Genomic DNA, 25,511 nt, shown 5'->3' on the forward strand with positions numbered 1-25,511 from the left:
AAGTCTGCAGTGCTTGGGCTGATGAGTGCACTTACAGCGGCCCCTGAGGGCCCGCAATCATTGAAACACCCTGGCTGTGTGTGTGTGTTTGGGGGGGGGGGGGGGGGGGGGGTGCGTGCAAATATGGTGATGTGGAGATCTGGGTAGCCACATCACCCCTCCACCTCCTTCATTCACAACCAACACCCCCACCACCCACCCACCACCACCACCCTTTTCCTGCTTCTCCTTTCAGGATAGATTCGAACTGATCACCTGTCCCTATTTCAGAGCCACTTAGGCAGAAAGGCAGAAACTTCTCCTTAAATAAGGCAGCGGGAGGGAGAGGAGACGTTTCTTTTTTCCTCCTGCCTGAATTTGTTTATGATGTGCTTCAGCATCAGGAAAGCAGGGAGGAGGTACATCTAAGGAAGGAGGGGCAGAACAAGAGACAGAGATGGAGAGAGGAGAGAGGAAAAGAGAGTAGAGGTGACATCTCTGGTGAATCTCTAGAGGCGACCCCAGACTTGAACCAGCCGATGCTTTTCCTGTCAGATCCTGTTTTGGCCTTCGTGAAGAGTCAAAGGCTGCTAAATTTCTAGCGCTGATCTTGCTAATCTTTGGATATACAGTATTTACTACTAGCTCTTCAGCTAATTTCACTTTGAATCTGGAGACACCATTTCGGTAAGTTATTATTATTATTATTATTATTATTTTAAAATATATTTTTTATCTGCAAATTATCATGAAGTACCAACTGCCCACGCTGCTGTGGGAGTTTTACACTTGTGATTCGAATTAACACATAACATGATTATGGAATGCTGAGTTTTTTTATGGAGCCTCATAAAAGTGCTCTCTGGAATGAGTTACGCTGATTGCAAGAGTGGAAATATGAATTGGGGCAATTAAGAGTATATGTAAATTTCTGTAGGTACTTGACTGAAGTGTGCCATTAAAATTCACAATGGCGCCTGTTGTGCCAACTCTTATGCTGAAGTACTGCAATTTTTTAAAATAGAATTGTTTTAAGCTGCAGATTTAAGCTTTTTTTTTTTTTTTTAAATCATTTTACCTGTAACGGAGAAGGAGCAAAATAAACAAATGATTCACTGGATACTTTTGAACAACTGAACATAGTTGCACAATAAGAGTTATTGCACTGTAATACGTGAGAAAATAAAGTATATGAATAAGGCCTTTGGGGCACATAGGACACAAATGGAATCGTTCTGAATCTCTCCAGTCCATGAGAGCTAGTTCAGGCAGCAGAGAGAGAGAGAGAGAGAGAGAGAGAGGTGTGTGAATGAGTGATCAGCACTGGAGAGCGAGAGAGAGAGATAGAGAGAGAGAGCAAAAGGTGGAGAGAGCAGAAGAAGAGGAACAGCAGAGAGCACATGCGAGTATGTGTGTGTGTGTGTGTGTGTGTGTGTGTGTGTGTGTGTGTGTGTGTGTGTGTGTGTGTATTTGAGAGCGACAGCAAGCCAGAGAACCCAAGTGCTAACCAGTGATTCTCCCCTCCTCCTTCCATCTCTCCTTCCTGCTCCAGGCTCCAATGATCACTGGGCAGCTGAGCAAGCCGCTGCTCTCCCTGCGAGGAGAGATGGAAGGCGCAGAGCTGCGCGAGGACGAGAGGGCTCCCAGCCCGGACAGCGAGACTAATGAGGAACCTCTCCTGCTGCCTCCGGATGCCGAAGACAAGCTGTATGGTGAGTACATCCCCTTCATCATCCTCACCTCTTTTGTCTCTGCCCATCTTTTAGTTCTCAGCTCTGTCGATTTGATCACCAAGCTTTGGGGCCACACATGGCACAGCCAAGGGATTAAAGAGAATAGTTGTTATTGTTGTTGTTGTGTGTGTGTGTGTGTGTGTGTGTGTGTGTGTGTGTGTGTGTGTGTGTGTGTGTGTGCGCGCACATACAAGTAAGAGGTGAGTTATAAAGTTTCGCTTGGAGGAGTTTTAGCAAGTGCTGATAAAATGGCAGCTGTCAGGACTGTAAAAGTGTTGGATGAAGTACACGTTCAGAGTTTAGAGAGAAAGTGTCCATCATATTTGAATCGACTTGGGAGAAGTTGTTTCACTTATTATTTCGTAAATCCGTGCTTCTGTTTTGAAGGAATAATGCACTGTACTCCACTCAGCCAGTGAATCGTTGTGTGCCAGTGTATCACATTACTGTGAAGTTAAACAACTCGCAGCGTGTGTTCTGTTGATGATCGCCGTAAATATATGTAAAGTTTTATTGCACTAAGAAGAAGTTTCCTTATCGTAGAAATGTCCAAAATCTTTTTGGATGGTGAAGCTTTGGGATGCAGCCCTGCTGCACGTAAGGACATCGCTTTTCCTTCAGAATGCAGGAAAAAATAAGTATGACAGAATCTGGGGCAAACTGGCAACAGGAGACGCAGACGCACTCATCTGTCACACCGGGTGACATTTCTTCACATTTGCAATCTCCTTGGCTGAGACTGGAGATAAAAATGAGAGAAAGGTGGGATGCCTAAGGGGGAGAGAAATGTGATTGTTGTGTGGAGAGAGAGACTCACTTTTTCCATTCTCTCACTCTCTTTTCTTTCTTCAACTGTATCTCTCTGTATTCTTGAGTAATTTATGAGAAATTACTTCAAATATGCAAAAATAACTTTTTATTAGTTATGTTTTATAATGTTATTGCTGATATAGCCAAACTTGCTGTTATTATTATTATTATTATTATTATTATTATTATTATTATTATTATTATTATGCTAATATATTAGTATAGTGCGTAAAAATCAAGTGCTATCAGGCAAACCTGCTTTCCAGGTTTATATTAGTTTTCTTCCTTTTATTATGAGGTTGAATATTACTATAAAAACCAAGATTGTAAATTCCTGTAAGTTCCTTTTGCATGACTGTTTTTTGTGATTTATTTTTAAGTATGCATAGGAGAAATTCAAAGACAAGCCCTTATTAAAATAAAGGGACAAGCGTAAAGAAACTAAAAAAAAAATCCTATAACATTACTCTACACGCTGAGTATAATTTAATACAGTTGCATATATTGGGTATAATATCTTCAAGATTTAACTTTTTATTTGAATGATCTGAAATTCGATATTAAATTACATGCTTGCAGTGAGCTATATTTAAGGCCAACAAATACATTAAACCAGCAACGCTCTTGTACTTCACTTTACAACATTATTCTGTTTTTTTTTCTTTTTTAAAATATATATTCAAAATTGATTTCTCTGGCCTGTAGTGAACTCATTTTGCTTTATTTACATAAGTTCACGTCTACTTTTTTGGTAACTTTTCATTTTCATTTACATAGTTTTTGGTGTTTTGACTTTTGTTGTTCTCTCCCTAAAACACACATTTGTCTGTGTTCAAGCACATGTGCGTGCACACACACACACACACACACACACACACACACACACACACACACACACACACACACACACAGAGAGGAATGTATCTCCACATCTACTGTATATAGATATACAGTAATTATTCAAAGTCAAAAGGGATTTTTCCTACTGCTTGCGACATACAGTATATTCAGAAGGTAAAATGAAAACTTAACTAAAGAAATAAAATGCAATATTGGTCATTTCAAAGGATGACATACTTCTGCAGCTTCACAAAATAATATCGCAGAAGTTTCATTTTTCTGTTTGCATTAGATATCGGTATAAGTTGGGTATTTTACACCTTTTACACCTTTTACTCCTTTTTCAATTTATTCATTTTGAATAAACAGGCATTTTAATATAGTATTATGAAAATATGTACTTTATGTCAGTATATTTAGATGTTCAGATGACTTTCAAGTCCTGACTGAGCAACATATTGTATGAATCAATATAGGCTTCTTTCTTTCTTTCTTTCTTTCTTTCTTTCTTTCTTTCTTTCTTTCTTTCTTCTTTCTTTTACTTTTTTTTTTTTACTATATCCATGTGCTGCAGTATTGTAACAGATATTTTCAAACCCAGCTTGCCATACTGCACAGTGGGTAGCGCTGCAGTCTCACAGTTCCAGGATCCCTGCTTCAATCCTGAGCTTGGCTTACTGTCTGTATGGAGATTCTGTGCATGTTCTCCCCGTTTCCATGTGGGCTTCCTCCGGGTTCTCTGGTTTCCTACCACAGTCCAAAAATATGGCAGTAGGTGGACGCTAAATAAGCTTCTAGGTGCGAACGAATGTGTGAATATGTGTATTCATGGTGTCCTATGATGAACTGGCGTCTCATTCAAACTGTATTCCCACCTCGTATTCAGGGTTCCGGGATGGGCTCCGGACCAGGATGAAGCGCTTACTGAAGATAAAAGAAAGAATGCATGAACTTGCAAGAGTTTGTAAACTTAAAGTAGAATCCATCGAAATAGACTTTATTGTTGATGTGCTTGTTGTAAAGCTCAGTTTTTAAATAACTTTCTTTTTATTAGTTTCACTGTAGTTACTGAATAATTCATCGTGGTTTCTTAATAAAATGCTCTAGGATGAATAATTAAATAATAAGCCAAGACCTTAGTGAGCTAATTGTCTTTTTTTTTTAAATTTCAGTTTGTTATTTATGAATTTATACTTGCCTTTAGTGTATCTTGCTAATGTTCCAATGTTTATGTTTAAGTCTCTCTCTCTCTCTCTCTCTCTCTCCGTTGTGTTTTTAGTTCTTCCATCAACTCTCATGCACTTTTTCCTGGTTAGTGGAAACTTATGAGAGATTTGTACCAGTTACTTTGCTTGTACATTGCATCATCTAGTCACTTTGGATGAAAGCATCTGACAAATAAATACGTTTAAATGTAAAAATACGAGCTGATTAGTCAACTGAGAGATTTATAAGGAAGAAATCTGTTAGATTAGTGGCACCCTCATGTTATTTGAATAGTACTGTACACCCAGCTTCACCTCTTTCATCAACATTGCTAAGTAAGTGTCATTTGTCTAAAAGACATTGATGACTCCATCACGGCTAACAGCATTTGAGAATGTGCTAAATTCTCTTTCATTAGACTGAGGTAGGTATTCACAGCATTACATCAGACATTGAAAGAGAAGTAGAAAGAGCATGGGTTGGTGTTTTGAAATAAATTATACATCAGACATCAGCAACCCCCCTTATGAATGCCAACCAACATAACATGGATGTGTGTGTGTGTGTGTTAAGGAAGAAAGAGCTTTTGGATGCCTGCGTAGACAGTGGATAGGATATTTTCTTCTATCAGTAAATTATTTTTCTTTGTCTTTTGGGATGGAACTGGGACCATGATGTGGCTTGACATTAAGGAGATAGAGTGTTAGCACAGCAGGCCTCTGCTTATTTGGAAGGATTGGTTGCTGTGTGTGTGTGTGTGTGTGTATGAATTGGGTGGGGGATCTCTCTTAGATCCCCATTTGGCTCTCACTGTCAGCTCCCTGATTGGTCTGGAGGATTCCATTGTCAGTCTGATGAATTTTTAAGGATATCCCAAGGCAAGATTCACGAAGAGAGCGAGAGAGACAGAGAGAGAGAGAGAGAGAGAGAGAGAGGTAACTACTTCATAAAGCCCGAGTTACAATTTTCTTTAATAAGCATCAAAACCTGCTTTTGTTGGCTGCATTTTTTTTGTCATTCTTCACCTTCATGTTTTCAGCTCATCATCTGACTCTCTCAGCTGTCATGACCGTAAGCAATCACACACACAAACACAGGCATGTATTTAAAATGAATACATTTATCGCTAAACATTTAATGTTAAACCAGTACTAATATTCTTAACCTTATAGCCACATACAATGGGGTCCTAAAGTCTGAGACCACACTGAAAATCTGGGATTTTTATTCTCATATATAATAAGGTATAAACAGAAGGTTTTTTGAATAATGAAATGTTTATAACAAAAAAGTAAAAGTTCAGTTCTAGATTCTGCACTATTTCTAGGCCACTATTTAAATGTAAACAAATTTGTGATCTTGACCTTGTTAACTGCTTTGTACAAAAGGTCAGATTTTCCTCTTGGCTAATCTCTTCTATTGAAGAGTGTTTCATTCTACTGGATTTGATCTAAAATGGATCGCAAGTTTTGCCAACTTGAGTGCACGCTGTCATACTAATAAACGCTGAAATTCATATAAATATTTAAAACATTCTAATTTTCACTCAATGGCAAAAAATTTAATTTGTAATGAAAATTGTTGTATTAAAATAAAAAAAGAAGGCAAAATAGAAGCATTTTCATTACTGCTCTTTACTGACTTTTGGACCGCGCTGTACAGTATCTGCATGCAAATGTGTGATATTAAATAAAATTGGTAATCAGTGGTCAATTTAGAATACTTAATGTACTTTAGAATTGGATGGAATTATTGAACTTTTGCAGATTTGCAGTCAGCCTATGTTTTTGTTGAAGGGTTGTAAAGGACGATGTGACTGAGCGCATGGTGTATAACGCTTCTCAGACTAGGGTCTGATTCTTTTTCTTACATTATATTAAACATGTAGAAATAATTCATAAAAACAGTAATGAAAAAAGCTCTAAGGCTCCAATAATTTGCCAAAATGTTACTGTATGCATAGAAATAACGAACCTAATATTTATCATGCTCATTAATTCATTTTGTATCGATGGGGTTTGTGGAATTTACTTTACAGATAAAGGGAACCCCGTCTGATAAAACGGATCGGCTCAAAGTTTGATAAGAGCAGGGAACTCAGTAAATACATGAGAAAAGGAAGGAAGAGACCTGGAAGGAAAGTGCTGAGTTGATTGTATTTGTGCTGTCAGTGCTGTGTTGCTTGCTGGGTCTCTATATGCTTGGTTTCTTATTCAGAAGTAACTAAAATTATGTCAGAGTTTGTGTACGCTACTTGTAAACATCATTCTCTCTCTCTCTCTCTCTCTCTCTCTCTATATATATATATATATATATATATATATATATATATATATATATATATCCATCCATTATCTGTAGCTGCTTATCCTGTACAGGGTTGCGGGCAAGCTGGAGCCTATCCCAGCTGATTATGGGCAAGAGGCGGGGTACACCCTGGACAAGTCACCAGGTTATCACAGGGCTTATATCTCATCTCATCTCATCTCATCTCATCTCATCTCATCTCATTATCTCTAGCTGCTTTATCCTGTTCTACAGGGTCGCAGGCAAGCTGGAGCCTATCCCAGCTGACTACGGGCGAAAGGCGGGGTACACCCTGGACAAGTCGCCAGGTCATCACAGGGCTTTTATATATATATATATATATATATATATATATATATATATATATATATATATATATATATATATACACACACACCTCAGGTGGATCTGGAGCCTATCCTGGGAACACTGGGTGTGAAATATACAGAATATAGCAATCTAACTTGAGATATACAGAAGACTAAATTTGAAACTGAACATAAGGAAACTGGAAAATGAATACAAAGCTTATTAATACAAGTGATGTTATGTCTCTAACAATCTTTTTTTTTCTTGTGCTCAACAAATAGATTAATTCCTAATTAATTCCTTATTTTATTTAAATTCAGTGTACTACTACTACTACTACTACTACTACTACTACTACTACTAATAATAATAATAATACTAATAAATGACATGCGTCTTTATGTGTATATTTCATATTTAATAGAACATAAGGATGAAGGATCTCCACACCATTTGACAATCTTTTATGCATGCATTTTTAATATTATCCATTATGCAATTTCATTTGATTCAGACTGTTTGAAACATAAAACTAAGATTTCACTGAATGACAGCGTGATAAGTTCATGCTAGGACAATTCATGATAGGACAATTTGTTACCTATAGAGAATTTGATCCATTCAAAAAAGTGGATATACTATATGGCCAAAAGTATGTGGACACCTGACCATCACAACTATATGTGCTTATTGTACAGTCCACTCGTACATTCCTGATTTAATCCCCTTTTTGTTATAATAACCTCCATTCTTCAGGGAAGGCTTTCCACTCAGTTTTGGACCATGGCTGTGGGGTTTGCCTATTCGCCCACTTGAGCATCAGTGAGGACAGACATTGCTCGGTAAAGAAGTGTAGCACACAGTCAACATTCCAGTTCATCCCACAGTTGTTCAGTGGGGTTGAGTTCAGGGCTGTGTGCAGGCCGTCTTCCACACTAACAAATTATGTCTTTATAAATCTCACTTTGTGTACAGGGGCATTGACAAGCTGGAAGAGGTTTAGGCCCTTTAGTTCCAGTGAAGGGAATTCTTAATACTACAGCATCCTAAGACATCCTATTGTCTATTGTGACATGCAGTTGTGTGGTTCCAGCTTTGTGATAATAGTTTGATAAAAAGCTCACATACGTATGGCTGTGATGGTCAGGTGTATGAATGGCAAGATTCCTTAGCAAAAATCTTCTCAACGCTTAGAGAAATTATTTTATGTAGTGTGGCAATCCAGCCACTGGGGGTGCGTAAGCGTACTCTTGGTGCCGGTCCCAAGCCTGGATAAATGGGGAAGGTTGCATCAGGAAGGGCATTTGGTGTAAAACTGTGCCAAATCTAACATGCGGATTGAGATCTGTTGTGGTGACCCCTAATCGGGAGTAGCAGCAACTTCCTTTGATATTCCTGATATGAAAACATCCTTGCCTTATGTTATCCGTGAAACATGATATTATCTCATCTCATCTCATTATCTCTAGCTGCTTTATCCTGTTCTACAGGGTCGCAGGCAAGCTGGAGCCTATCCCAGCTGACTACGGGTGAAAGGCGGGGTACACCCTGGACAAGTCGCCAGGTCATCACAGGGCTGCACATAGACACAGACAACCATTCACACTCACATTCACACCTACGCTCAATTTAGAGCCACCAGTTAACCTAACCTGCATGTCTTTGGACTGTGGGGGAAACTGGAGCACCCGGAGGAAACCCACGCGGACACGGGGAGAACATGCAAACTCCACACAGAAAGGCCCTTGCCGGCCACGGGGCTCAAACCCGACCTTCTTGCTGTGAGGCGACAGCGCTAACCTCTACACCACCGTGCCACCCAACATGATATTAATGAAGATGAAATAAATATTCAACTTATTCTTATAATTCAACTTTTTGGCTATCAAAGTTTGGTCAGGTTTATATGTCATAATCTGCTGCCTCTAGTGTGGAGGGTGCAATATGTGTTGTGTGGAGACATTTGAAGGGTTCCCAAGATTCTTGTCAACAAAACTGGAAATGAATTGAAATTGAAATTTGAAGACATGTATAGCAGGGTGGCATGATGATGCAGTGGGTAGCATTGCTGTCTCACAGCTCCTAAAAACATGACAGTTGATGGATCAAAATTGCCCCTAGGTGTGAATAAATATGTGAAGGTGTGTGTGGATGGTGCTTTGCGGTACATTGGGTGATTCCATGATTGCGCTGACATTTAACCTTTTAGCCTCGCCCTTAAAAATTAAAATTAAACTTTTTCTTTTTTTCCATTATACAATACTAAATCTAAGAAAACATTTAATCACTGGGAAAAAAAAACCTCCACATGCTTTATTATTTTTTCTTAAAGGTGTAACAGGGTTGAGGTTTTTTTTTTCAAGCAAAGAATTAACAAATGCCCCAACAAATATCTATGTTAATGGTACAATTTAAATTTAGTCACTTATCAATATATTTATCAGGGTGTTTAAAAAGGGTGGCACGGTGGTGTAGTGGTTAGCGCTGTCGCCTCACAGCAAGAAGGTCCGGGTTCGAGCCCCGTGGCTGGTGAGGGCCTTTCTGTGCGGAGTTTGCATGTTCTCCCCGTGTCCGCGTGGGTTTCCTCCGGGTGCTCCGGTTTCCCCCACAGTCCAAAGACATGCAGGTTAGGTTAACTGGTGACTCTAAATTGACCGTAGGTGTGAATGTGAGTGTGAATGGTTGTCTGTGTCTATGTGTCAGCCCTGTGATGACCTGGCGACTTGTCCAGGGTGTACCCCGCCTTTCACCCGTAGTCAGCTGGGATAGGCTCCAGCTTGCCTGCGACCCTGTAGAACAGGATAAAGCGGCTAGAGATAATGAGATGAGATGAGATGAGATATCCCAGAAACTACATAGTCGAGGCAAATGAAACTGAACAGGCTTAATGTTGAGCAATATAAGATTTATTCCTCAAAATATGAATGAGAAATTCAAAGGTATGTCGATTCCATGAACGATTTCACAAATTTTCAATATTCGCAAACCCGCTCGACCGTCTCTTCCGATGCTGGTGGTTCTCCAGATCCTTTTGCCCTGCTGCACAAACAGCCTTCCTCTGAACTTTTTGTGCCGTATCCAAATCTGCATTGCAGTCGGTGCATTTTTAGAGAATTCTCTCTCTCATAAATGCATGCTGCACAGTCTTGTTCGAGTGTACTCTAGCACACAAAACGCCTTTTCTTTTCCAGTGAATGGAATTTCTATACCTAAAAGGATAAAAACAAACATTAAACATAAAATTTTGACCTGTTTCCACACATGCTGTTAAAATTTGAGGTCAACTGAATGAGAATTGGCAAAGTTATTAGATTGTGAAATGATATCAATTTTTTTGAAACACCCTGTATAACATCAGTAACAGGGTTGTGGTTTCAAAGTATATATATTTTCCAAGATCTTTATGAATCAGAAAAAAAATCCCAACTTACCGTATAATGGATGCTTCAAGCATGAAATGGATTCATACAATAATGCAAAAATAATATGATTAAAAATATTTTAATGAGCCCTGCAATAACCTGGCGACTTGTCCAGGGTGTACCCCGCCTCTCGCCCGTAGTCAGCTGGGACAGGCTCTAGCTTGCCTGCGACCCTGCAGAACAGGATAAGCAGCGACAGATAATGGATGGATGGATATTTTAATGATTATATTTCAGGTGTAGTCACAGTGGGCTGGAGCGAAGCAAATGATGCTGTAGATTGGATATATTATTTATTTGAAAATGCATACCTTGTTGAAAAGGACACATGACCCGTGTTATATATCTTTTACATTTACTTTGCACCCTTTTTTTTAAAAAAAAAATGTAATATGAGTGGGAAACAATTAGAACCCCAATTGCTAGCCAGCATTCCCTGGATAGGCTTTGTATCCTTCTCAACCCTGACCAGGATAAAGCATTTACTGACCATGAATGAATGTATGTGGATGTTATATGGAATAGCAGCCAGCAGATAACTATCCTGCACACTGGGTGCTATAGCTGTATCCCAAAACTAGAAGCAAATTAGAACCTGTTTTCCAGAATATGGTTGTAATTTTTTCATGGTATTTGGATTTTTTTTTTTGGTGAAAGTTGATATCACATACAGTAAGTTCTTAGAAAGATGCTTCCATTGTTGACTCCCCCCCCCCCCCCCCCAAAGCACGTTTGACTCAGCAGAACAGGGAGAGAATAGGAGAAGATGAGATATTCTAGCTGAGTTGTTCTATTAACTGTTTCGCTTGCCAATGAAATTGAGTTTCATACAGACAGATATGGAATACTTAAAAATATTAGCATTAAAAATATTTTATTTGGAAAAACACCACTAAACTAAATTAAAAAAAAAAGTCGTTATACAATAGTCCAACAGTGACCATTATTATTATCTCATCTCTCATGTCATTATCTGTAGCCGCTTTATCCTTCTACAGGGTCGCAGGCGAGCTGGAGCCTATCCCAGCTGACTATGGGCGAGAGGCGGGGTACACCCTGGACAAGTCGCCAGGTCATCACAGGGCTGACACATAGACACAGACAACCATTCACACTCACATTCACACCTACGGTCAATTTAGAGTCACCAGTTAACCTAACCTGCATGTCTTTGGACTGTGGGGGAAACCGGAGCACCTGGAGGAAACCCACACAGACACGGGGAGAACATGCAAACTCCACACAGAAAGGCCCTCGCCGGCCACAGGGCTCGAACCCGGACCTTCTTGCTGTGAGGCGACAGCGCTAACCACTACACCACCGTGCTGCCCATTATTATTATTATTATTATTATTATTATTATTATTATTATTATTTTGCTTTAAGGTATTAATTTCTAGAAGTAATAATTAATAAAAATAGTGATTTTAGTTAAAAGGCTTTTGAACACAGTGGTTTATTTACACGAATGTGATTGTGCCACCGGTGGGGTGGTGCAACCACATTCATGTAAATAAACCACTGGGCTCGAACCCAGGACCTTCTTGCCTCACAGCAAGAAGGTCCTGGGTTCGAGCCCAGTGGCCGGCGAGGGCCTTTCTGTGTGGAGTTTGCATGTTCTCCCCGTGTCCACGTGGGTTTCCTCCAGGTGCTCCGGTTTCCCCCACAGTCCAAAGACATGCAGGTTAGGTTAACTGGTGACTCTAAATTGACCGTAGGTGTGAATGAGAGTGTGAATGGTTGTCTGTGTCTATGTGTCAGCCCTGTGATGACCTGGCGACTTGTCCAGGGTGTACCCCGCCTTTCGCCCGTAGTCAGCTGGGATAGGCTCCAGCTTGCCTGCGACCCTGTAGAACAGGATAAAGCGGCTACAAGATAATGGATGGGTGATTGTGCCACGTTTGGGTTGTGCCACTCCCATGTGGGGTCTTTGTGTGGATTATCATTAACAGCCAAGCCATGCTGACTCCAAAAAATAAAAATAAAATAAAATAAACAACAAAAAAACCCTCTCATCTCCTTTGAATCTATATGGCATGTACACTCTTCTTTTAAAAAGATCATTTCTTCTACTTTGCATTCAAGCTGCCACATACAACTTGTGCTGTTTATTGTCAATGAAAAGAGGTGGTTAGAAGGCCAATGTAGTGTGTGTTTGTGTGTGATGGTACAGTGTGGCATCTACTCTTTTTCTGTGAGATCCTTCTTCTCTCCACCCTCCTGAGACAAGATAATAAGGCACTCCAAAGCACAATCCAGCATTATATTCAGTGACCAAAGCTTCATCTCTTGTCACTATACGTTTTATTGGGGACCTGGGATGTGATGCTTCTATCATCAGCCTGTCAGAACGAGAGGGCCGAAAAGACAAGACCACTCATTTTGTACACTTAACGTCCAAGCCAAATGGCCAGCACTTATACCGAATCTGCTGAAATGGAGGACACGTTTCAGCCCAGGGGTCACCTTCAGCAGAAAGAGAGAGTGAGAGAGAAAAAAAAAAGGTGAATAGATTAAAAAAAATGTGTATTGATTTGTGTAATTAAGGGGGACTTTGAGAGGAAAATGTATCTGTTATGGACAGATGGATATGGTTTATGCTTCACTGTTCTTGTATGAAGAGTAATATCAAAATTGCACATTTCAAATGTTTACTAGGCGCAGGACGACAGTCATGTTATGTCTAGTGGAAGAAACGTATTTTGACACTTTAGTGCATTTTCAAAGCCATCCAAATGTATCTCTACTCTACTTATAATCCAAAAAGTGTCCCGGAGACATAAATTTGTTTGTTTTAATGGTTAGCCACAAGCAAAATTAGTACTACCTCCTTATCCTGGATTGCTCCATACACATATAAGTATACACACACACACACACACACACTCACACACACACACACACACACACACACACTAGGCATTATGCTCTTAAAATCCCTCCCTTGCAGGCCCCAGAACAAAACATGCACATTATGTTTGTGTAATCAGCTTATCCATGAATAGGGAGAAGGAGGGATTGGTCCTAATGCAACGAGAGCCTTGATGTGCTTTGCTGGGACTAGGTAATAAAGTGACACACACACACACACACACACACAAACAATGAGACCAGCTTGTGTAAATAGAGCCCAGTGACCCCAAGTGCCTCTTCTAAGGAGTTAGATCTCATTATAGACATGGCCTTCAGTCATCTGCTTACAGCTGACACCCTGTTCCCATCTAACTAATGTGTTTCTACCAAGCATGTGTAATCTGCTCGCTAATGCATCTGTAGTGCCCATAGCTACAGGTAAGATGCTGTTCAAGCACAGGATTGAAGGCGGGATGGCCATTTAGGAGTTGTACTGCCGAGGCCTACTTTTGTTTCTGAAACAGGCTTCAGGGAAGTAGTGTTTCAAATTTTTATAATGGATTAATAAAAAAAAAATAGTTGCGTGCAGAAAAAAGGGTATGAAAGGCTTGAATATAAAGTATTTTCTAAATATATTTGTGGATTGTGGGCGGCACGGTGGTGTAGTGGTTAGCGCTGTCGCCTCACAGCAAGAAGGTCCGGGTTCGAGCCCCGTGGCCGGCGAGGGCCTTTCTGTGTGGAGTTTGCATGTTCTCCCCGTGTCCGCATGGGTTTCCTCCGGGTGCTCTGGTTTCCCCCACAGTCCAAAGACATGCAGGTTAGGTTAACTGGTGACTCTAAATTGAGCGTAGGTGTGAATGTGAGTGTGAATGGTTGTCTGTGTCTATGTGTCAGCCCTGTGATGACCTGGCGACTTGTCCAGGGTGTACCCCGCCTTTCACCCGTAGTCAGCTGGGATAGGCTCCGGCTTGCCTGCGACCCTGTAGAAGGATGAAGCGGCTAGAGATAATGAGATGAGATGAGATTTGTGGATTGTAATAATGATCTTGCTGGAAACACTTTGCATCGGTTAAGGTTCCAAATTGATATAGTTGAGTGCAAAGGTTTGCATACCCTATAGAAAACAGCACACTTTTTTACAAAAAAAAAAAAATTGCGAAGAACTAAAAATGAAATGTGGGTTCATCTTGAAATAAGACAACAATTTAAAAAAAGTGCCGCGATATTAAAAGAAAAGTATTATAAAGATTTGATATGTATAGTTAGTGTATTTCTAGCTACTGTATCGGGGGAAGCCATGGTGTAATGGTAACAGAGGCAGATTTGGGACCAGAAGGTTACTGGTTCAATTCCCTGGACTAGCAAGAATAGCTGAAGTGCCTTTGAGCAAGGTACCTAACCCCCAACTGCTCTCTGGGTTTGTTGTATGTTGCTCTGGATCAGAGCATCTGCTAACTGTGATATTTCAGTAGGACTCCTTTGTATTCAATAGTTGACTTTTTTTTGTAATGGTTTCTACATTCCACGCCTCTGGAATCAGCTCCCACCGGACATCAGATTTGCTCCCTCCATCTCTGCCTTTAAATCTAGGCTAAAAACCCATCTCTACTCCTTGGCCTTTCCTTAACCATCAGCTTATTGTTATTGTTGTTATTATTATAGTTTTATTTTATTTATTTATTTTTTATTTTTCTTTTGATCATTTGTCTTTTAAATATTGACTCTGTACAGCACTTTGGTCAGTGTATGCTGTGTTTAAATGTGCTATACAAATTAAACTTACTTACTTACTTACATACTTTTAACGTTAATAAATGAAAAATATTTTGGAGGATGGTCTCGGGCCAGAGAAAACAAATCAGGATGATATTCATATAACAACAGGCATATACTGTACACTTACAATAACACGCGACACCTAAAGCGTTGGACATGCTGGACAAACAACACCGTGTGTGTTACTGTGCATCCATGGAGATTAAAGTGACACTGGTTTAACAGAAACTACACTGTAAGGCTTAAGTTGATTAAGTTTACATCTTTATTGTGTGTTGAATCAGAGTTTTATTTACACAAGATAACCTATCATTCTGGGACATCAGGGCACTATACACATATACACTCACACCAGTTTCTTCTTCTTTGCTGTTCTGCCTGATAGCAGGTCCAGCTCTGACATCTATCACACCTTCGAGGGAACATTACAGTCGTGGTTTCCTGTTGCCTTCTACTGGATTATTATAGAAGTTTTTCATCTCAACCATTCACACACTTGGACAATTTAGAGTCACTAGTTAACCTAACCTGCATGTCTTTGGACTGTGGGGGAAACCGGAGCACCCGGAGAAAACCCACGCAGACACGGGGAGAACATACAAACTCCACACAGAAAGGCCACCGTCAGCCACTGGGCTCAAACCCAGAACCTTCTTGCTATGAGGCAAAAGTGATAACCACTACACTACCATGCACCAGTTTATCACATCTAATACAACTAGTTTGTTTTGGAGGAAACCAGACAACCCAGATGTAATTCACACTGTCATTCGGACAACACTCAGAGAAACTCCACACAGACAATAAACCAAGGTCAGAATTGAACCAGGGACACTGGAGCTACGGTATGATGCAGCAACTCTACTTAGTACCACACGGCTCATTGAACTGAATTTCAATTAGATTAATGTATCTTCTCATGCTATTGTTTTCTCACAGTTACCATAGTAGGCATGAATCGTGATGTCACTGATCTGTACCATCATGACATGTCAAAAACGATCTTTGTGCAAAAATTGTGCAATTTTACTCTCCCTGATTTTTTCCCTAAATATCTATCTGGAAAGGTGAGCATGTTAGATTAAGAGTTCAAATCCCAGAAATGTCAAAGAACCGCATTTGGGTTCTTGAACAAGGCTTTTAGCTCTCACCTGCTATATTCATGGATTGCATTCTCTCTTACTAGTAAGTTGCTTGGACAAATGTATCAGATAGATAGATAGATAGACAGATAGATAGATAGATAGATAGATAGATAGATAGATAGATAGATAGATAGATAGATAGATAGATAGATAGATAGATACAGTGGGGCAAAAAAGTATTTAGTCAATCACCAATTGTGCAAGTTCTCCCACTTAAAAAGATGAGAGAGGCCTGTAATTTTCATCATAGGTACACTTCAACTATGAGAGACAGAATGAGAAAAAAAATCCAGAAAATCACATTGTCTGATTTTTAAAGAATTTATTTGCAAATTATGGTGGAAAATAAGTATTTGGTCAATAACAAAAGCTCATCTCAATACTTTGTTATATACCCTTTGTTGGCAATGACAGCGGTCAAACGTTTTCTGTAAGTCTTCACAAGGTTTTCACACACTGTTGCTGGTATTTTGGCCCATTCCTCCATGCAGATCTCCTCTAGAGCAGTGATGTTTTGGGGCTGTCGCTGGGCAACACGGACTTTCAACTCCCTCCAAAGATTTTCTATGGGGTTGAGATCTGGAGACTGGCTAGGCCACTCCAGGACCTTGAAATGCTTCTTACGAAGCCACTCCTTCGTTGCCCGGGCGGTGTGTTTGGGATCATTGTCATGCTGAAAGACCCAGCCACGTTTCATCTTCAATGCCCTTGCTGATGGAAGGAGGTTTTCACTCAAAATCTCACGATACATGGCCCCATTCATTCTTTCCTTTACACGGATCAGTCGTCCTGGTCCCTTTGCAGAAAAACAGCCCCAAAGCATGATGTTTCCACCCCCATGCTTCACAGTAGGTATGGTGTTCTTTGGATGCAACTCAGCATTCTTTCTCTTCCAAACATGACAAGTTGAGTTTTTACCAAAAAGTTCTATTTTGGTTTCATCTGACCATATGACATTCTCCCAATCCTCTTCTGGATCATCCAAATGCTCTCTAGCAAACTTCAGATGGGCCTGGACATGTACTGGCTTAAGCAGGGGGACACGTCTGGCACTGCAGGATTTGAGTCCCTGGCAGCGTAGTGTGTTACTGATGGTAGCCTTTGTTACTTTGGTCCCAGCTCTCTGCAGGTCATTCACTAAGTCCCCCCGTGTGGTTCTGGGATTTTTGCTCACCGTTCTTGTGATCATTTTGACCCCACGGGGTGAGATCTTGCGTGGAGCCCCAGATCGAGGGAGATTATCAGTGGTCTTGTATGTCTTCCATTTTCTAATAATTGCTCCCACAGTTGATTTCTTCACACCAAGCTGCTTACCTATTGCAGATTCAGTCTTCCCAGCCTGGTGCAGGTCTACAATTTTGTTTCTGGTGTCCTTTGACAGCTCTTTGGTCTTGGCCATAGTGGAGTTTGGAGTGTGACTGTTTAAGGTTGTGGACATGTGTCTTTTATACTGATAACGAGTTCAAACAGGTGCCATTAATACAGGTAACGAGTGGAGGACAGAGGAGCCTCTTAAAGAAGAAGTTACAGGTCTGTGAGAGCCAGAAATCTTGCTTGTTTGTAGGTGACCAAATACTTATTTTACAGAGGAATTTACCAATTAATTCATTAAAAATCCTACAGTGTGATTTCCTGGATTCTTTCCCCCATTCTGTCTCTCATAGTTGAAGTGTACCTATGATGAAAATTACAGGCCTCTCTCATCTTTTTAAGTGGGAGAACTTGCACAATTGGTGGCTGACTAAATACTTTTTTGCCCCACTGTAGATAGACATTGGTTCATCCTAAGATAGCTGTAGAAATGACACACCCTCCTCACTTCGTAGTAAACTAACCTTTAATAGACACAGGAGAAGCATCCATCCATCCATCCATCCATCCATCCATTATCTGTAGCCACTTATCCTGTTCTACAGGGTCGCAGGCAAGCTGGAGCCTATCCCAGCTGACTACGGGCGAAAGGCGGGGTACACCCTGGACAAGTCGCCAGGTCATCACAGGGCCAACACAGAGACAAACAACCATTCACACTCACATTCACACCTACGGTCAATTTAGAGTCACTAGTTAACCTAACCTGCATGTCTTTGGACTGTGTGGGAAACCGGAGCACCCGGAGGAAACCCACGCAGACACGGGGAGAACATGCAAGCTCCGCACAGAAAGGCCCTCATCAGCCCCTGGGCTCGAACCCAGGACCTTCTTGCTGTGAGGCGACAGTGCTAACCACTACACCACTGTGCTGCCCACAGGAGAAGCATATCAGCTGAAATTCACAAACAAATTTTCATCTTCATACAAAATGTAAAAGCTGTCAGCACTTTGGAGTATCACTCTCAGCTCATCACATCTCTGGTCCTCTATCTGTTGGACATTATAATTGAAACAGTCACCTAATCATATAGCTCGAGTATGTGGTTGAAATGATTAATCTTGGGCTTTTCTGATGTAGTGTGGCACAGGACTTGGAACACAAACGTTAACAAGAGACCGGATGGTCTTCCTGAAGCCTTTATTATTTATGACGGTTTCTCTTTGAGCAGTGACCAGTACTAATGCATAACCTTCTGTCCTTCTGCCTTATTCGCTTCCTTTGAAACCACAGACTGAGGAGATGAGAGGCAGGAGAGTGTGTCTGTGTTCATATATAGGAGAGGTAGATGCGTATGTGTGTTTGTGTGTAAGAGAAAAAGAAAACTGGAGACACTTGTTATCAGGAATGTTTTTTTTTTTATCACCCCTGCCCCATGCACATACACCAAGCTCATGCTTAAGGACATGGAATGAAAAAAATTGCGGGTGCCTCTGTTCTTGCAGAATGGAGTTTCCGTGACTTCAAAGCTTCACTCTTTTTGCATTTTTTGCACCCTTCACTAGGTGCTGAGACAGGGCACTAGATGACCTTGTGTGGGAGATTTTGAGAGAGAGAGAGAGAGAGAGAGAGAATTCGCAGCAGGCCGTCGACAGTGCCCTCCGTCTGCCAGTGTTTATGATGATTTGTATTGATCCTTCATGATAGAGCTCACAGAGAAGGTGGGGTGGAGGACGGAAGCAGTGGCTTCACAGGTGTGGAAATAGAGGAGGGAAGGAGAAAAGTGTAGTGACACAATGAGACCATCCATCCATCCATCCATCCATCCATCCATTATCTGTAGCCGCCAGGCAAGCTGGAGCCTATCCCAGCTGACTATGGGCGAGAGGTGGGGTACACCCTGGACAAGTCGCCAGGTCATCACAGGGCTGACACATAGACAACCATTCACGCTCACATTCACACCTACGGTCAATTTAGAGCCACCAATTAGCCTAACCTGCATGTCTTTGGACTGTGGGGGAAACCGGAGCACCCGGAGGAAACCCGCGCAGACATGGGGAGAACATGCAAACTCCACACAGAAAGGCCCTCGCCGGCCACTGGGCTCGAACCCGGACCTTCTTGCTGTGAAGTGACAGTGCTAACCACTACACCACCGTGCCGCCCTCAATGAGACCATACAAGAATGAAAATTTTTGATCTAGGATGCATTGTTTCTATTTGTTGGATCTGGATTCTTCAAATTTCTACAAAGAGCTGGTCACAAATAATGTTTTGTGCGGAGCATAAGGGGAAGTTATGTTCAGAAAAAAAAAAGCAACTCTGCATAGCAGACGTCATACTAAACACACTCCGCATGTGATGCAGTAGTAAATAAATGGCAAATGCATAATTGAGGAAAAATTGCTTATTTTAAAATAAGAACTTGTTTACAGAGCTCTTGAGTGGTCCAGAGTCCAAACTACTTCCCTGTCGCTGTGAGACAGACACATGCTTTAACTGTTTTGCTGGGAAGGACAGCTGTCCATCAGAGTGACACCATCCAGCTGTGGCCATCTGCAGGCTCATACGTATATACAGAAAAGGGCCGTGAGTGCTTTTCTTAAATATGATGGCTTGTGATTAAATGCGATGTCTCAGAAGACGCACATACTTATTAGACTAGTAGTTGTCATGTATGTGATTAGTAAGATTGAGCCAAGAGCTAAAAATAGGCTATAATTAAATTAGGAAAAAAATTAATATGTTTTTTGTATCATTCTTGAAATCCATCCTTCACATCGAAGCCCAGATTTAATAAATACTAGTGTGTGTAAAAAGCATGTGCAAAATTGATGACACCAGCAAAAAAGTGCAAGATAATGCACTAAAAGAATCTATGGAAAATTGTATCTTTCACATGAATCAAAGAACATGTCTGTTTTGCATAATAGCAGTAATGATTATGTAATATGACATGCTCCTACCTAAAGCTGCAAAATACAGGGAATATCAATACTAATTACGTTGTCAGTGCAAATTAATTATTTTCGAAAATTTAGTGCTCGTTGTGTGATTTAATGCCAGAAAGTCATGAACAGTGGTTGGGTGCACAAAGTAATACAACCAAACTGCAGGTATTAAATTTACTCAGCTTACTTTTGCTTAAAATATTAATTCATTTCATTCATTCATTCATTCATTCATTCATTCATTCATTCATTCCTGTCTTTCTTTCTTTTTCATTTGCAGGCATTTTTAAAAACATATTTTTCCAAAATATCTCACCTTTTTACAATCAATGTTATGCTTGATGCCAAATCTTTCAGTCTTTAGAGAACTATTAGCACAAACAAAAACCCCACTGAAATCTCCCTATTCACTATTGTATTCTCTCCCTATTTACATTTGACATCATTTATTGACACAGTTATTAATAGATGTAAATAACCTGCAACACACCCACACTCTCAGAAAATAAATATATATTATTTACCAGCTTAAGGTCGGTCCGTATCGTGAAATACCGTGACCGAGGTCTTGAAAATACTGACCGAGGCCTCTGGGCCAAGGTCAGTCTTTTCAAGACCTTGTCCATGGTATTTCATGATACGGACCAACCTTAAAGTGCATATCACGGGTAAATTCAGGAGCAAGATCAATGTAATTCTCCTATTTTATATTAAACTTTGGTCAAATATCTGTCACATTCTGCATTTTGTGCAATTTTTTTTACCTTGCGCAATACCAGAAAAATTCAGTTGAAATCAAGCCATTTGAGGCGAATTGGTCCGCCTCTGAAAAAACTTGGCATTTGGATTTCCCGGGAAACATTGATTTTCGTGACGTCGCATGCGGGACGCCTCCTTCTGAATCCTACGTCAGCGCTGGTTTGTTTATAAGAAAACGACCTGGTGGTTTTCTGCATATTTCTTCAACGTTATTGCATAATTATTAAAATGGTTGACAGATGTATCGTAGGAGGGTGTAGCAACACCAATCTTGATGGGATTAGTACTCATCGTTTCCCAAAAGACCGGACAATGAGAGAGAAATGGGAGCTCTTGGTCTACACAGGCTGTGCACTGAAACCGTGCAAAGCTCTCTCAGCCTGCTGGCGCTTCCGCAGGTGACGTCACGAATCTGGCTCCAGACTCCCTTGGGATTTTTCCAGACGCGTTTTGGTATTTTATTTTTTTCTGCTGTAGACAGATGGCCTTGTGAAAAATTACCCTTCTGGATGAGTGTGTAAAGGGACATACTTTCATATAAAAACCCCCGAAATTGGTCCAGAATATGCACTTTAAGCTGGTAAATAATATATTTATTTTTTCTTTACTAAATTCTAACAGAAAATGAGAGCACCCGAAAGGGAAACCATATTTAGAACAAACCTGCTACAAGCTCGTCAAAAACCTGTTTGACAAGCTACGTTAGCTCAGAATTTTCCAAAAATAAAACTCGCTTTCACTGTGAACACTGTCGTTATCGCTAACCATGCTGTAAAATTAATGCTATCATGCTGAGAAGTGCGAAAATAAATGTTGACAAAAAATTGCTACTATGTTTGTTGTTGTTATGAATGAGCGAGTCACCAGAGGTCCGTAACCGGGGTCCCGATCGTAGGATTCCAGACCGCTTACGAGCCAATCAGAGCGCACGATTTAATGGAAACTGGACCACGAAAAAATAAAGTATTGTTCTTTTAAGGGTATAACGGCTTGTCACTGGGGCAGTACCCTCTAAGGTACTTATTTCTATCCTTTATATAGTGCTTGGGAGCATATATGTATCTTTTTGGCCCTAAAAAGGTAAACATAGTTACCTTGAGGACCATTAATGAGCCCTAGGGGGTACATTAGTGTAGATTATGCCTTGGGGGACGGAAATGGACTCCTACTGTACCCCTATTTCTGACAGTGTGCACATGGCTCATGCAGTTTGTCAGACTGTACATGCAAACTATTACTTGTTAATTGGGATTTATTATTTACAGTACCCTCCATGATTATTGGCACCCTGTCAGTAAACCTGTTGAGAACGTTCAGACTACAAACAGGGACACTGTGAACTACACTCCCCAAGAATCTCAGCGCCCTCTGTCCCCAGACTATTGATTACAGCTGTCTCATCTTCCTAATTACTTCTCTCCCTACTTAAACCACTCCTTTACTCAAATCCAGTGCGAAGTATTGTTCTGCTCTATGCAGTTTGTACCAAGTCTTGACTAACTCTTGATTTTCTGACTCTTGCACTTCCTTTTCACGTTTATGCTCTTTGTCTTTCCTCTACTACGTTGTTTGCTGAATGCCTGACCCACGCTAGTTTCTTGACTTCGATTCCTGTCTCACATTTTGGCTTTGTTGACAGTTTGCACCCCGCTCTCCTCTGTATGTACATCCGTAAGTGCCTGCACCCTGACACACCCCTTGTAAAGATTAGTAAGAATCGACCTTTTGGTGAAGTTGTTTCATCTCACACTGAAAAAATCAGAAAAATCCAACCTTTAATTGAAATAAATTTATTTCAAGAAAAACAAACCCCTCATCAAGAAATAATTATTTTCAACAAAACACGTGTCACTTTTATTGGCACCCCTGGGAATTACAGTGAACACAATGTAACTGAAGCATGTTTCCCATTTAAATTGTACATGTTTGAGTTGATTGGAGTGTGTAGGAACTTTCAAGCTGTAACCCACGACTTCTTGATTAATGGGAGTATAAATATGAGCTGACACAGAGGCCAGATTCCCTTAGTCATCCACCAACATGGGAAAGATAAAATAACACACAAACCAAATCAGGGAGAAGTGTGTTGCCCTTCATAAGTCATGGAAAGGTTAGAAAAAATAGCTTCTCACTGAAAAAGTTAATGCTGGATAAAACAGAAAGGTGTCAGCATTAACTTTTTCAGCAGTTTGTGCTACAGTAGCTCTTCTGTGGGATTGGACCATATGGGCTAGCCTTTGTGCCCCATGCGAATCAATGAGCCTTGGCTGCTCATGACCACGTTGCTGGTTCACTGATTGTCCTTCCTTGGACCACTTATGGTAGGTACTAACCACTGCATACCTGGAACACCCCACAAGATGTGCCATTTTGGAGATGCTCAGACCCAATCATCTAGCCATCACAGCTGCTCAGATCCTTACACTTGCCCATTTTTTCTGCTTCCAACACAGCAACTTTGAGAACTGACTGTTGCCTAATATATCCCACCCCTTGAGAGGTGCCATTGTAACATCTCATCTCATTATCTCTAGCTGCTTTATCCTGTTCTACAGGGTCGCAGGCAAGCTGGAGCCTATCCCAGCTGACTATGGGCGAAAGGTGGGGGGGTCATCACAGGGCTGACACATAGACACAGACAACCATTCACATTCACACCTACGGTCAATTTAGAGTCACCAGTTAACCTAACCTGCATGTCCTTGGACTGTGGGGGAAACCGGAGCACCCGGAGGAAACCCACGCGGACACGGGGAGAACATGCAAACTCCGCACAGAAAGGCCCTCGCCGGCCACGGGGCTCGAACCCGGACCTTCTTGCTGTGAGGTGACAGCACTAACCACTACACCACCGTGCCGCCCATTGTAACAACATATTCAATGAATTAACTTTACCTGTCAGTTTTTTATTTTATTTTATGGCTGATTGGTGTATATGGAATTATGTGGTAAACAAAAAAAGAAGAAGAAAATGTTTCATATTTTAGATTCTTCAAAGTAGCCCCTGTTTACCTTGATGACACTTTGCACACTATTGGCATTATCTCAACCAGCTTCATGAGGTCGTCACCTGGAACGCTTTTCAATTAACAGGTCTGCCTCGTCAAAAGGTAATTAGTCCAATGTCTTGCCTTCTTAATGAGTTTAAGATCAAACAGTAAATAGTAACTAATAAAAATACAGTAAATAGCCCTATTCCACAACTATATAATAATCCATATTATATCAAGAACAGCTCAACTTAATAAAGAGAAATGACAGTCCATCATTACTTTAAGACAGGAAGTGTCTTTTAATTAATAAAAAAATAAGGAAAAAACATTGAATTAGAAGGTGTGTCCAAGTGTTTGACTGGTACTGTATGTTTAATTAGTTATAGCAATAATATTATATTTTATAAATGCCAAATAATCAAAGAAAATGGTATTCTGGTTAAGCAGATAATAAGACACCAAACAAAGCATATATATTTTTTGACGGAGTGAAAAAAAAGAGATATAAAAAGTGCCCTTCTGCAGGACATCAACAGAATGGTGGTCAGGAGGCAGAATCCTATTTGTAGCAAATATGGTTAAGATAATTTGCGGTGGGGTTAGCATGAGTGAAAAGCTTTATGACCCCAGCATTCCTCTGGCTTTCTCTAAAAGCGTTAGAGATTCCATAGACATGGGATAGACCTTGAAGTCTCTGCTTTCACAGATGGGTCTAAAAGGATGAGGAGTCATTTGGGCACATATTTATTTCTTTCAACCCTCAAGCTGACATTGCTTGAGGATGATGAGCATGGAGGAAGCTTTGTGAACAGATGCGTCCATCTGTCTGGTAGCTAAATTAACACCACATTCACTTCTTCAGCTGTCTTTCCTTTCTATACATCTGTTATTAAGTCATTTATCCATCAATCAGCAAAAAAAAAGATCGGCATGTGAAAACTTGACATCTGAATATGGGTAAATGTACTGAATATTTCTTATAATAAAGTGATATTAATGTCAAATAACTTTTGTGTATTTTCAAATAAATTTAGTTGTTTCACAAAATAGCCTGAGAGAGCTATTCTTCAAATAGCATGAATTAATTTTGATTGAAATAGGTTTAATAGTATT

The 25,511-nt window shown here is 40.5% G+C and overlaps 1 protein-coding gene across 1 annotated transcript in view; it reads left to right on the forward strand.

Annotated features, from left to right (window-relative positions):
• The first annotated feature begins 1,519 nt into the window (after window positions 1-1,519).
• Window positions 1,520-25,511, forward strand: part of pou6f2 (POU class 6 homeobox 2) — a 173,634-nt gene continuing 149,642 nt past the window's right edge. The window contains exon 1 of the mRNA XM_060900036.1: window positions 1,520-1,691. Coding sequence (XP_060756019.1) covers window positions 1,538-1,691 — 154 coding nt within the window. The 5' untranslated portion in view covers window positions 1,520-1,537. The remainder of the gene's footprint in view (window positions 1,692-25,511) is intronic.

This window comes from Neoarius graeffei, chromosome 19, assembly GCF_027579695.1.
Source record: "Neoarius graeffei isolate fNeoGra1 chromosome 19, fNeoGra1.pri, whole genome shotgun sequence".
NCBI lineage: Eukaryota > Metazoa > Chordata > Actinopteri > Siluriformes > Ariidae > Neoarius > Neoarius graeffei.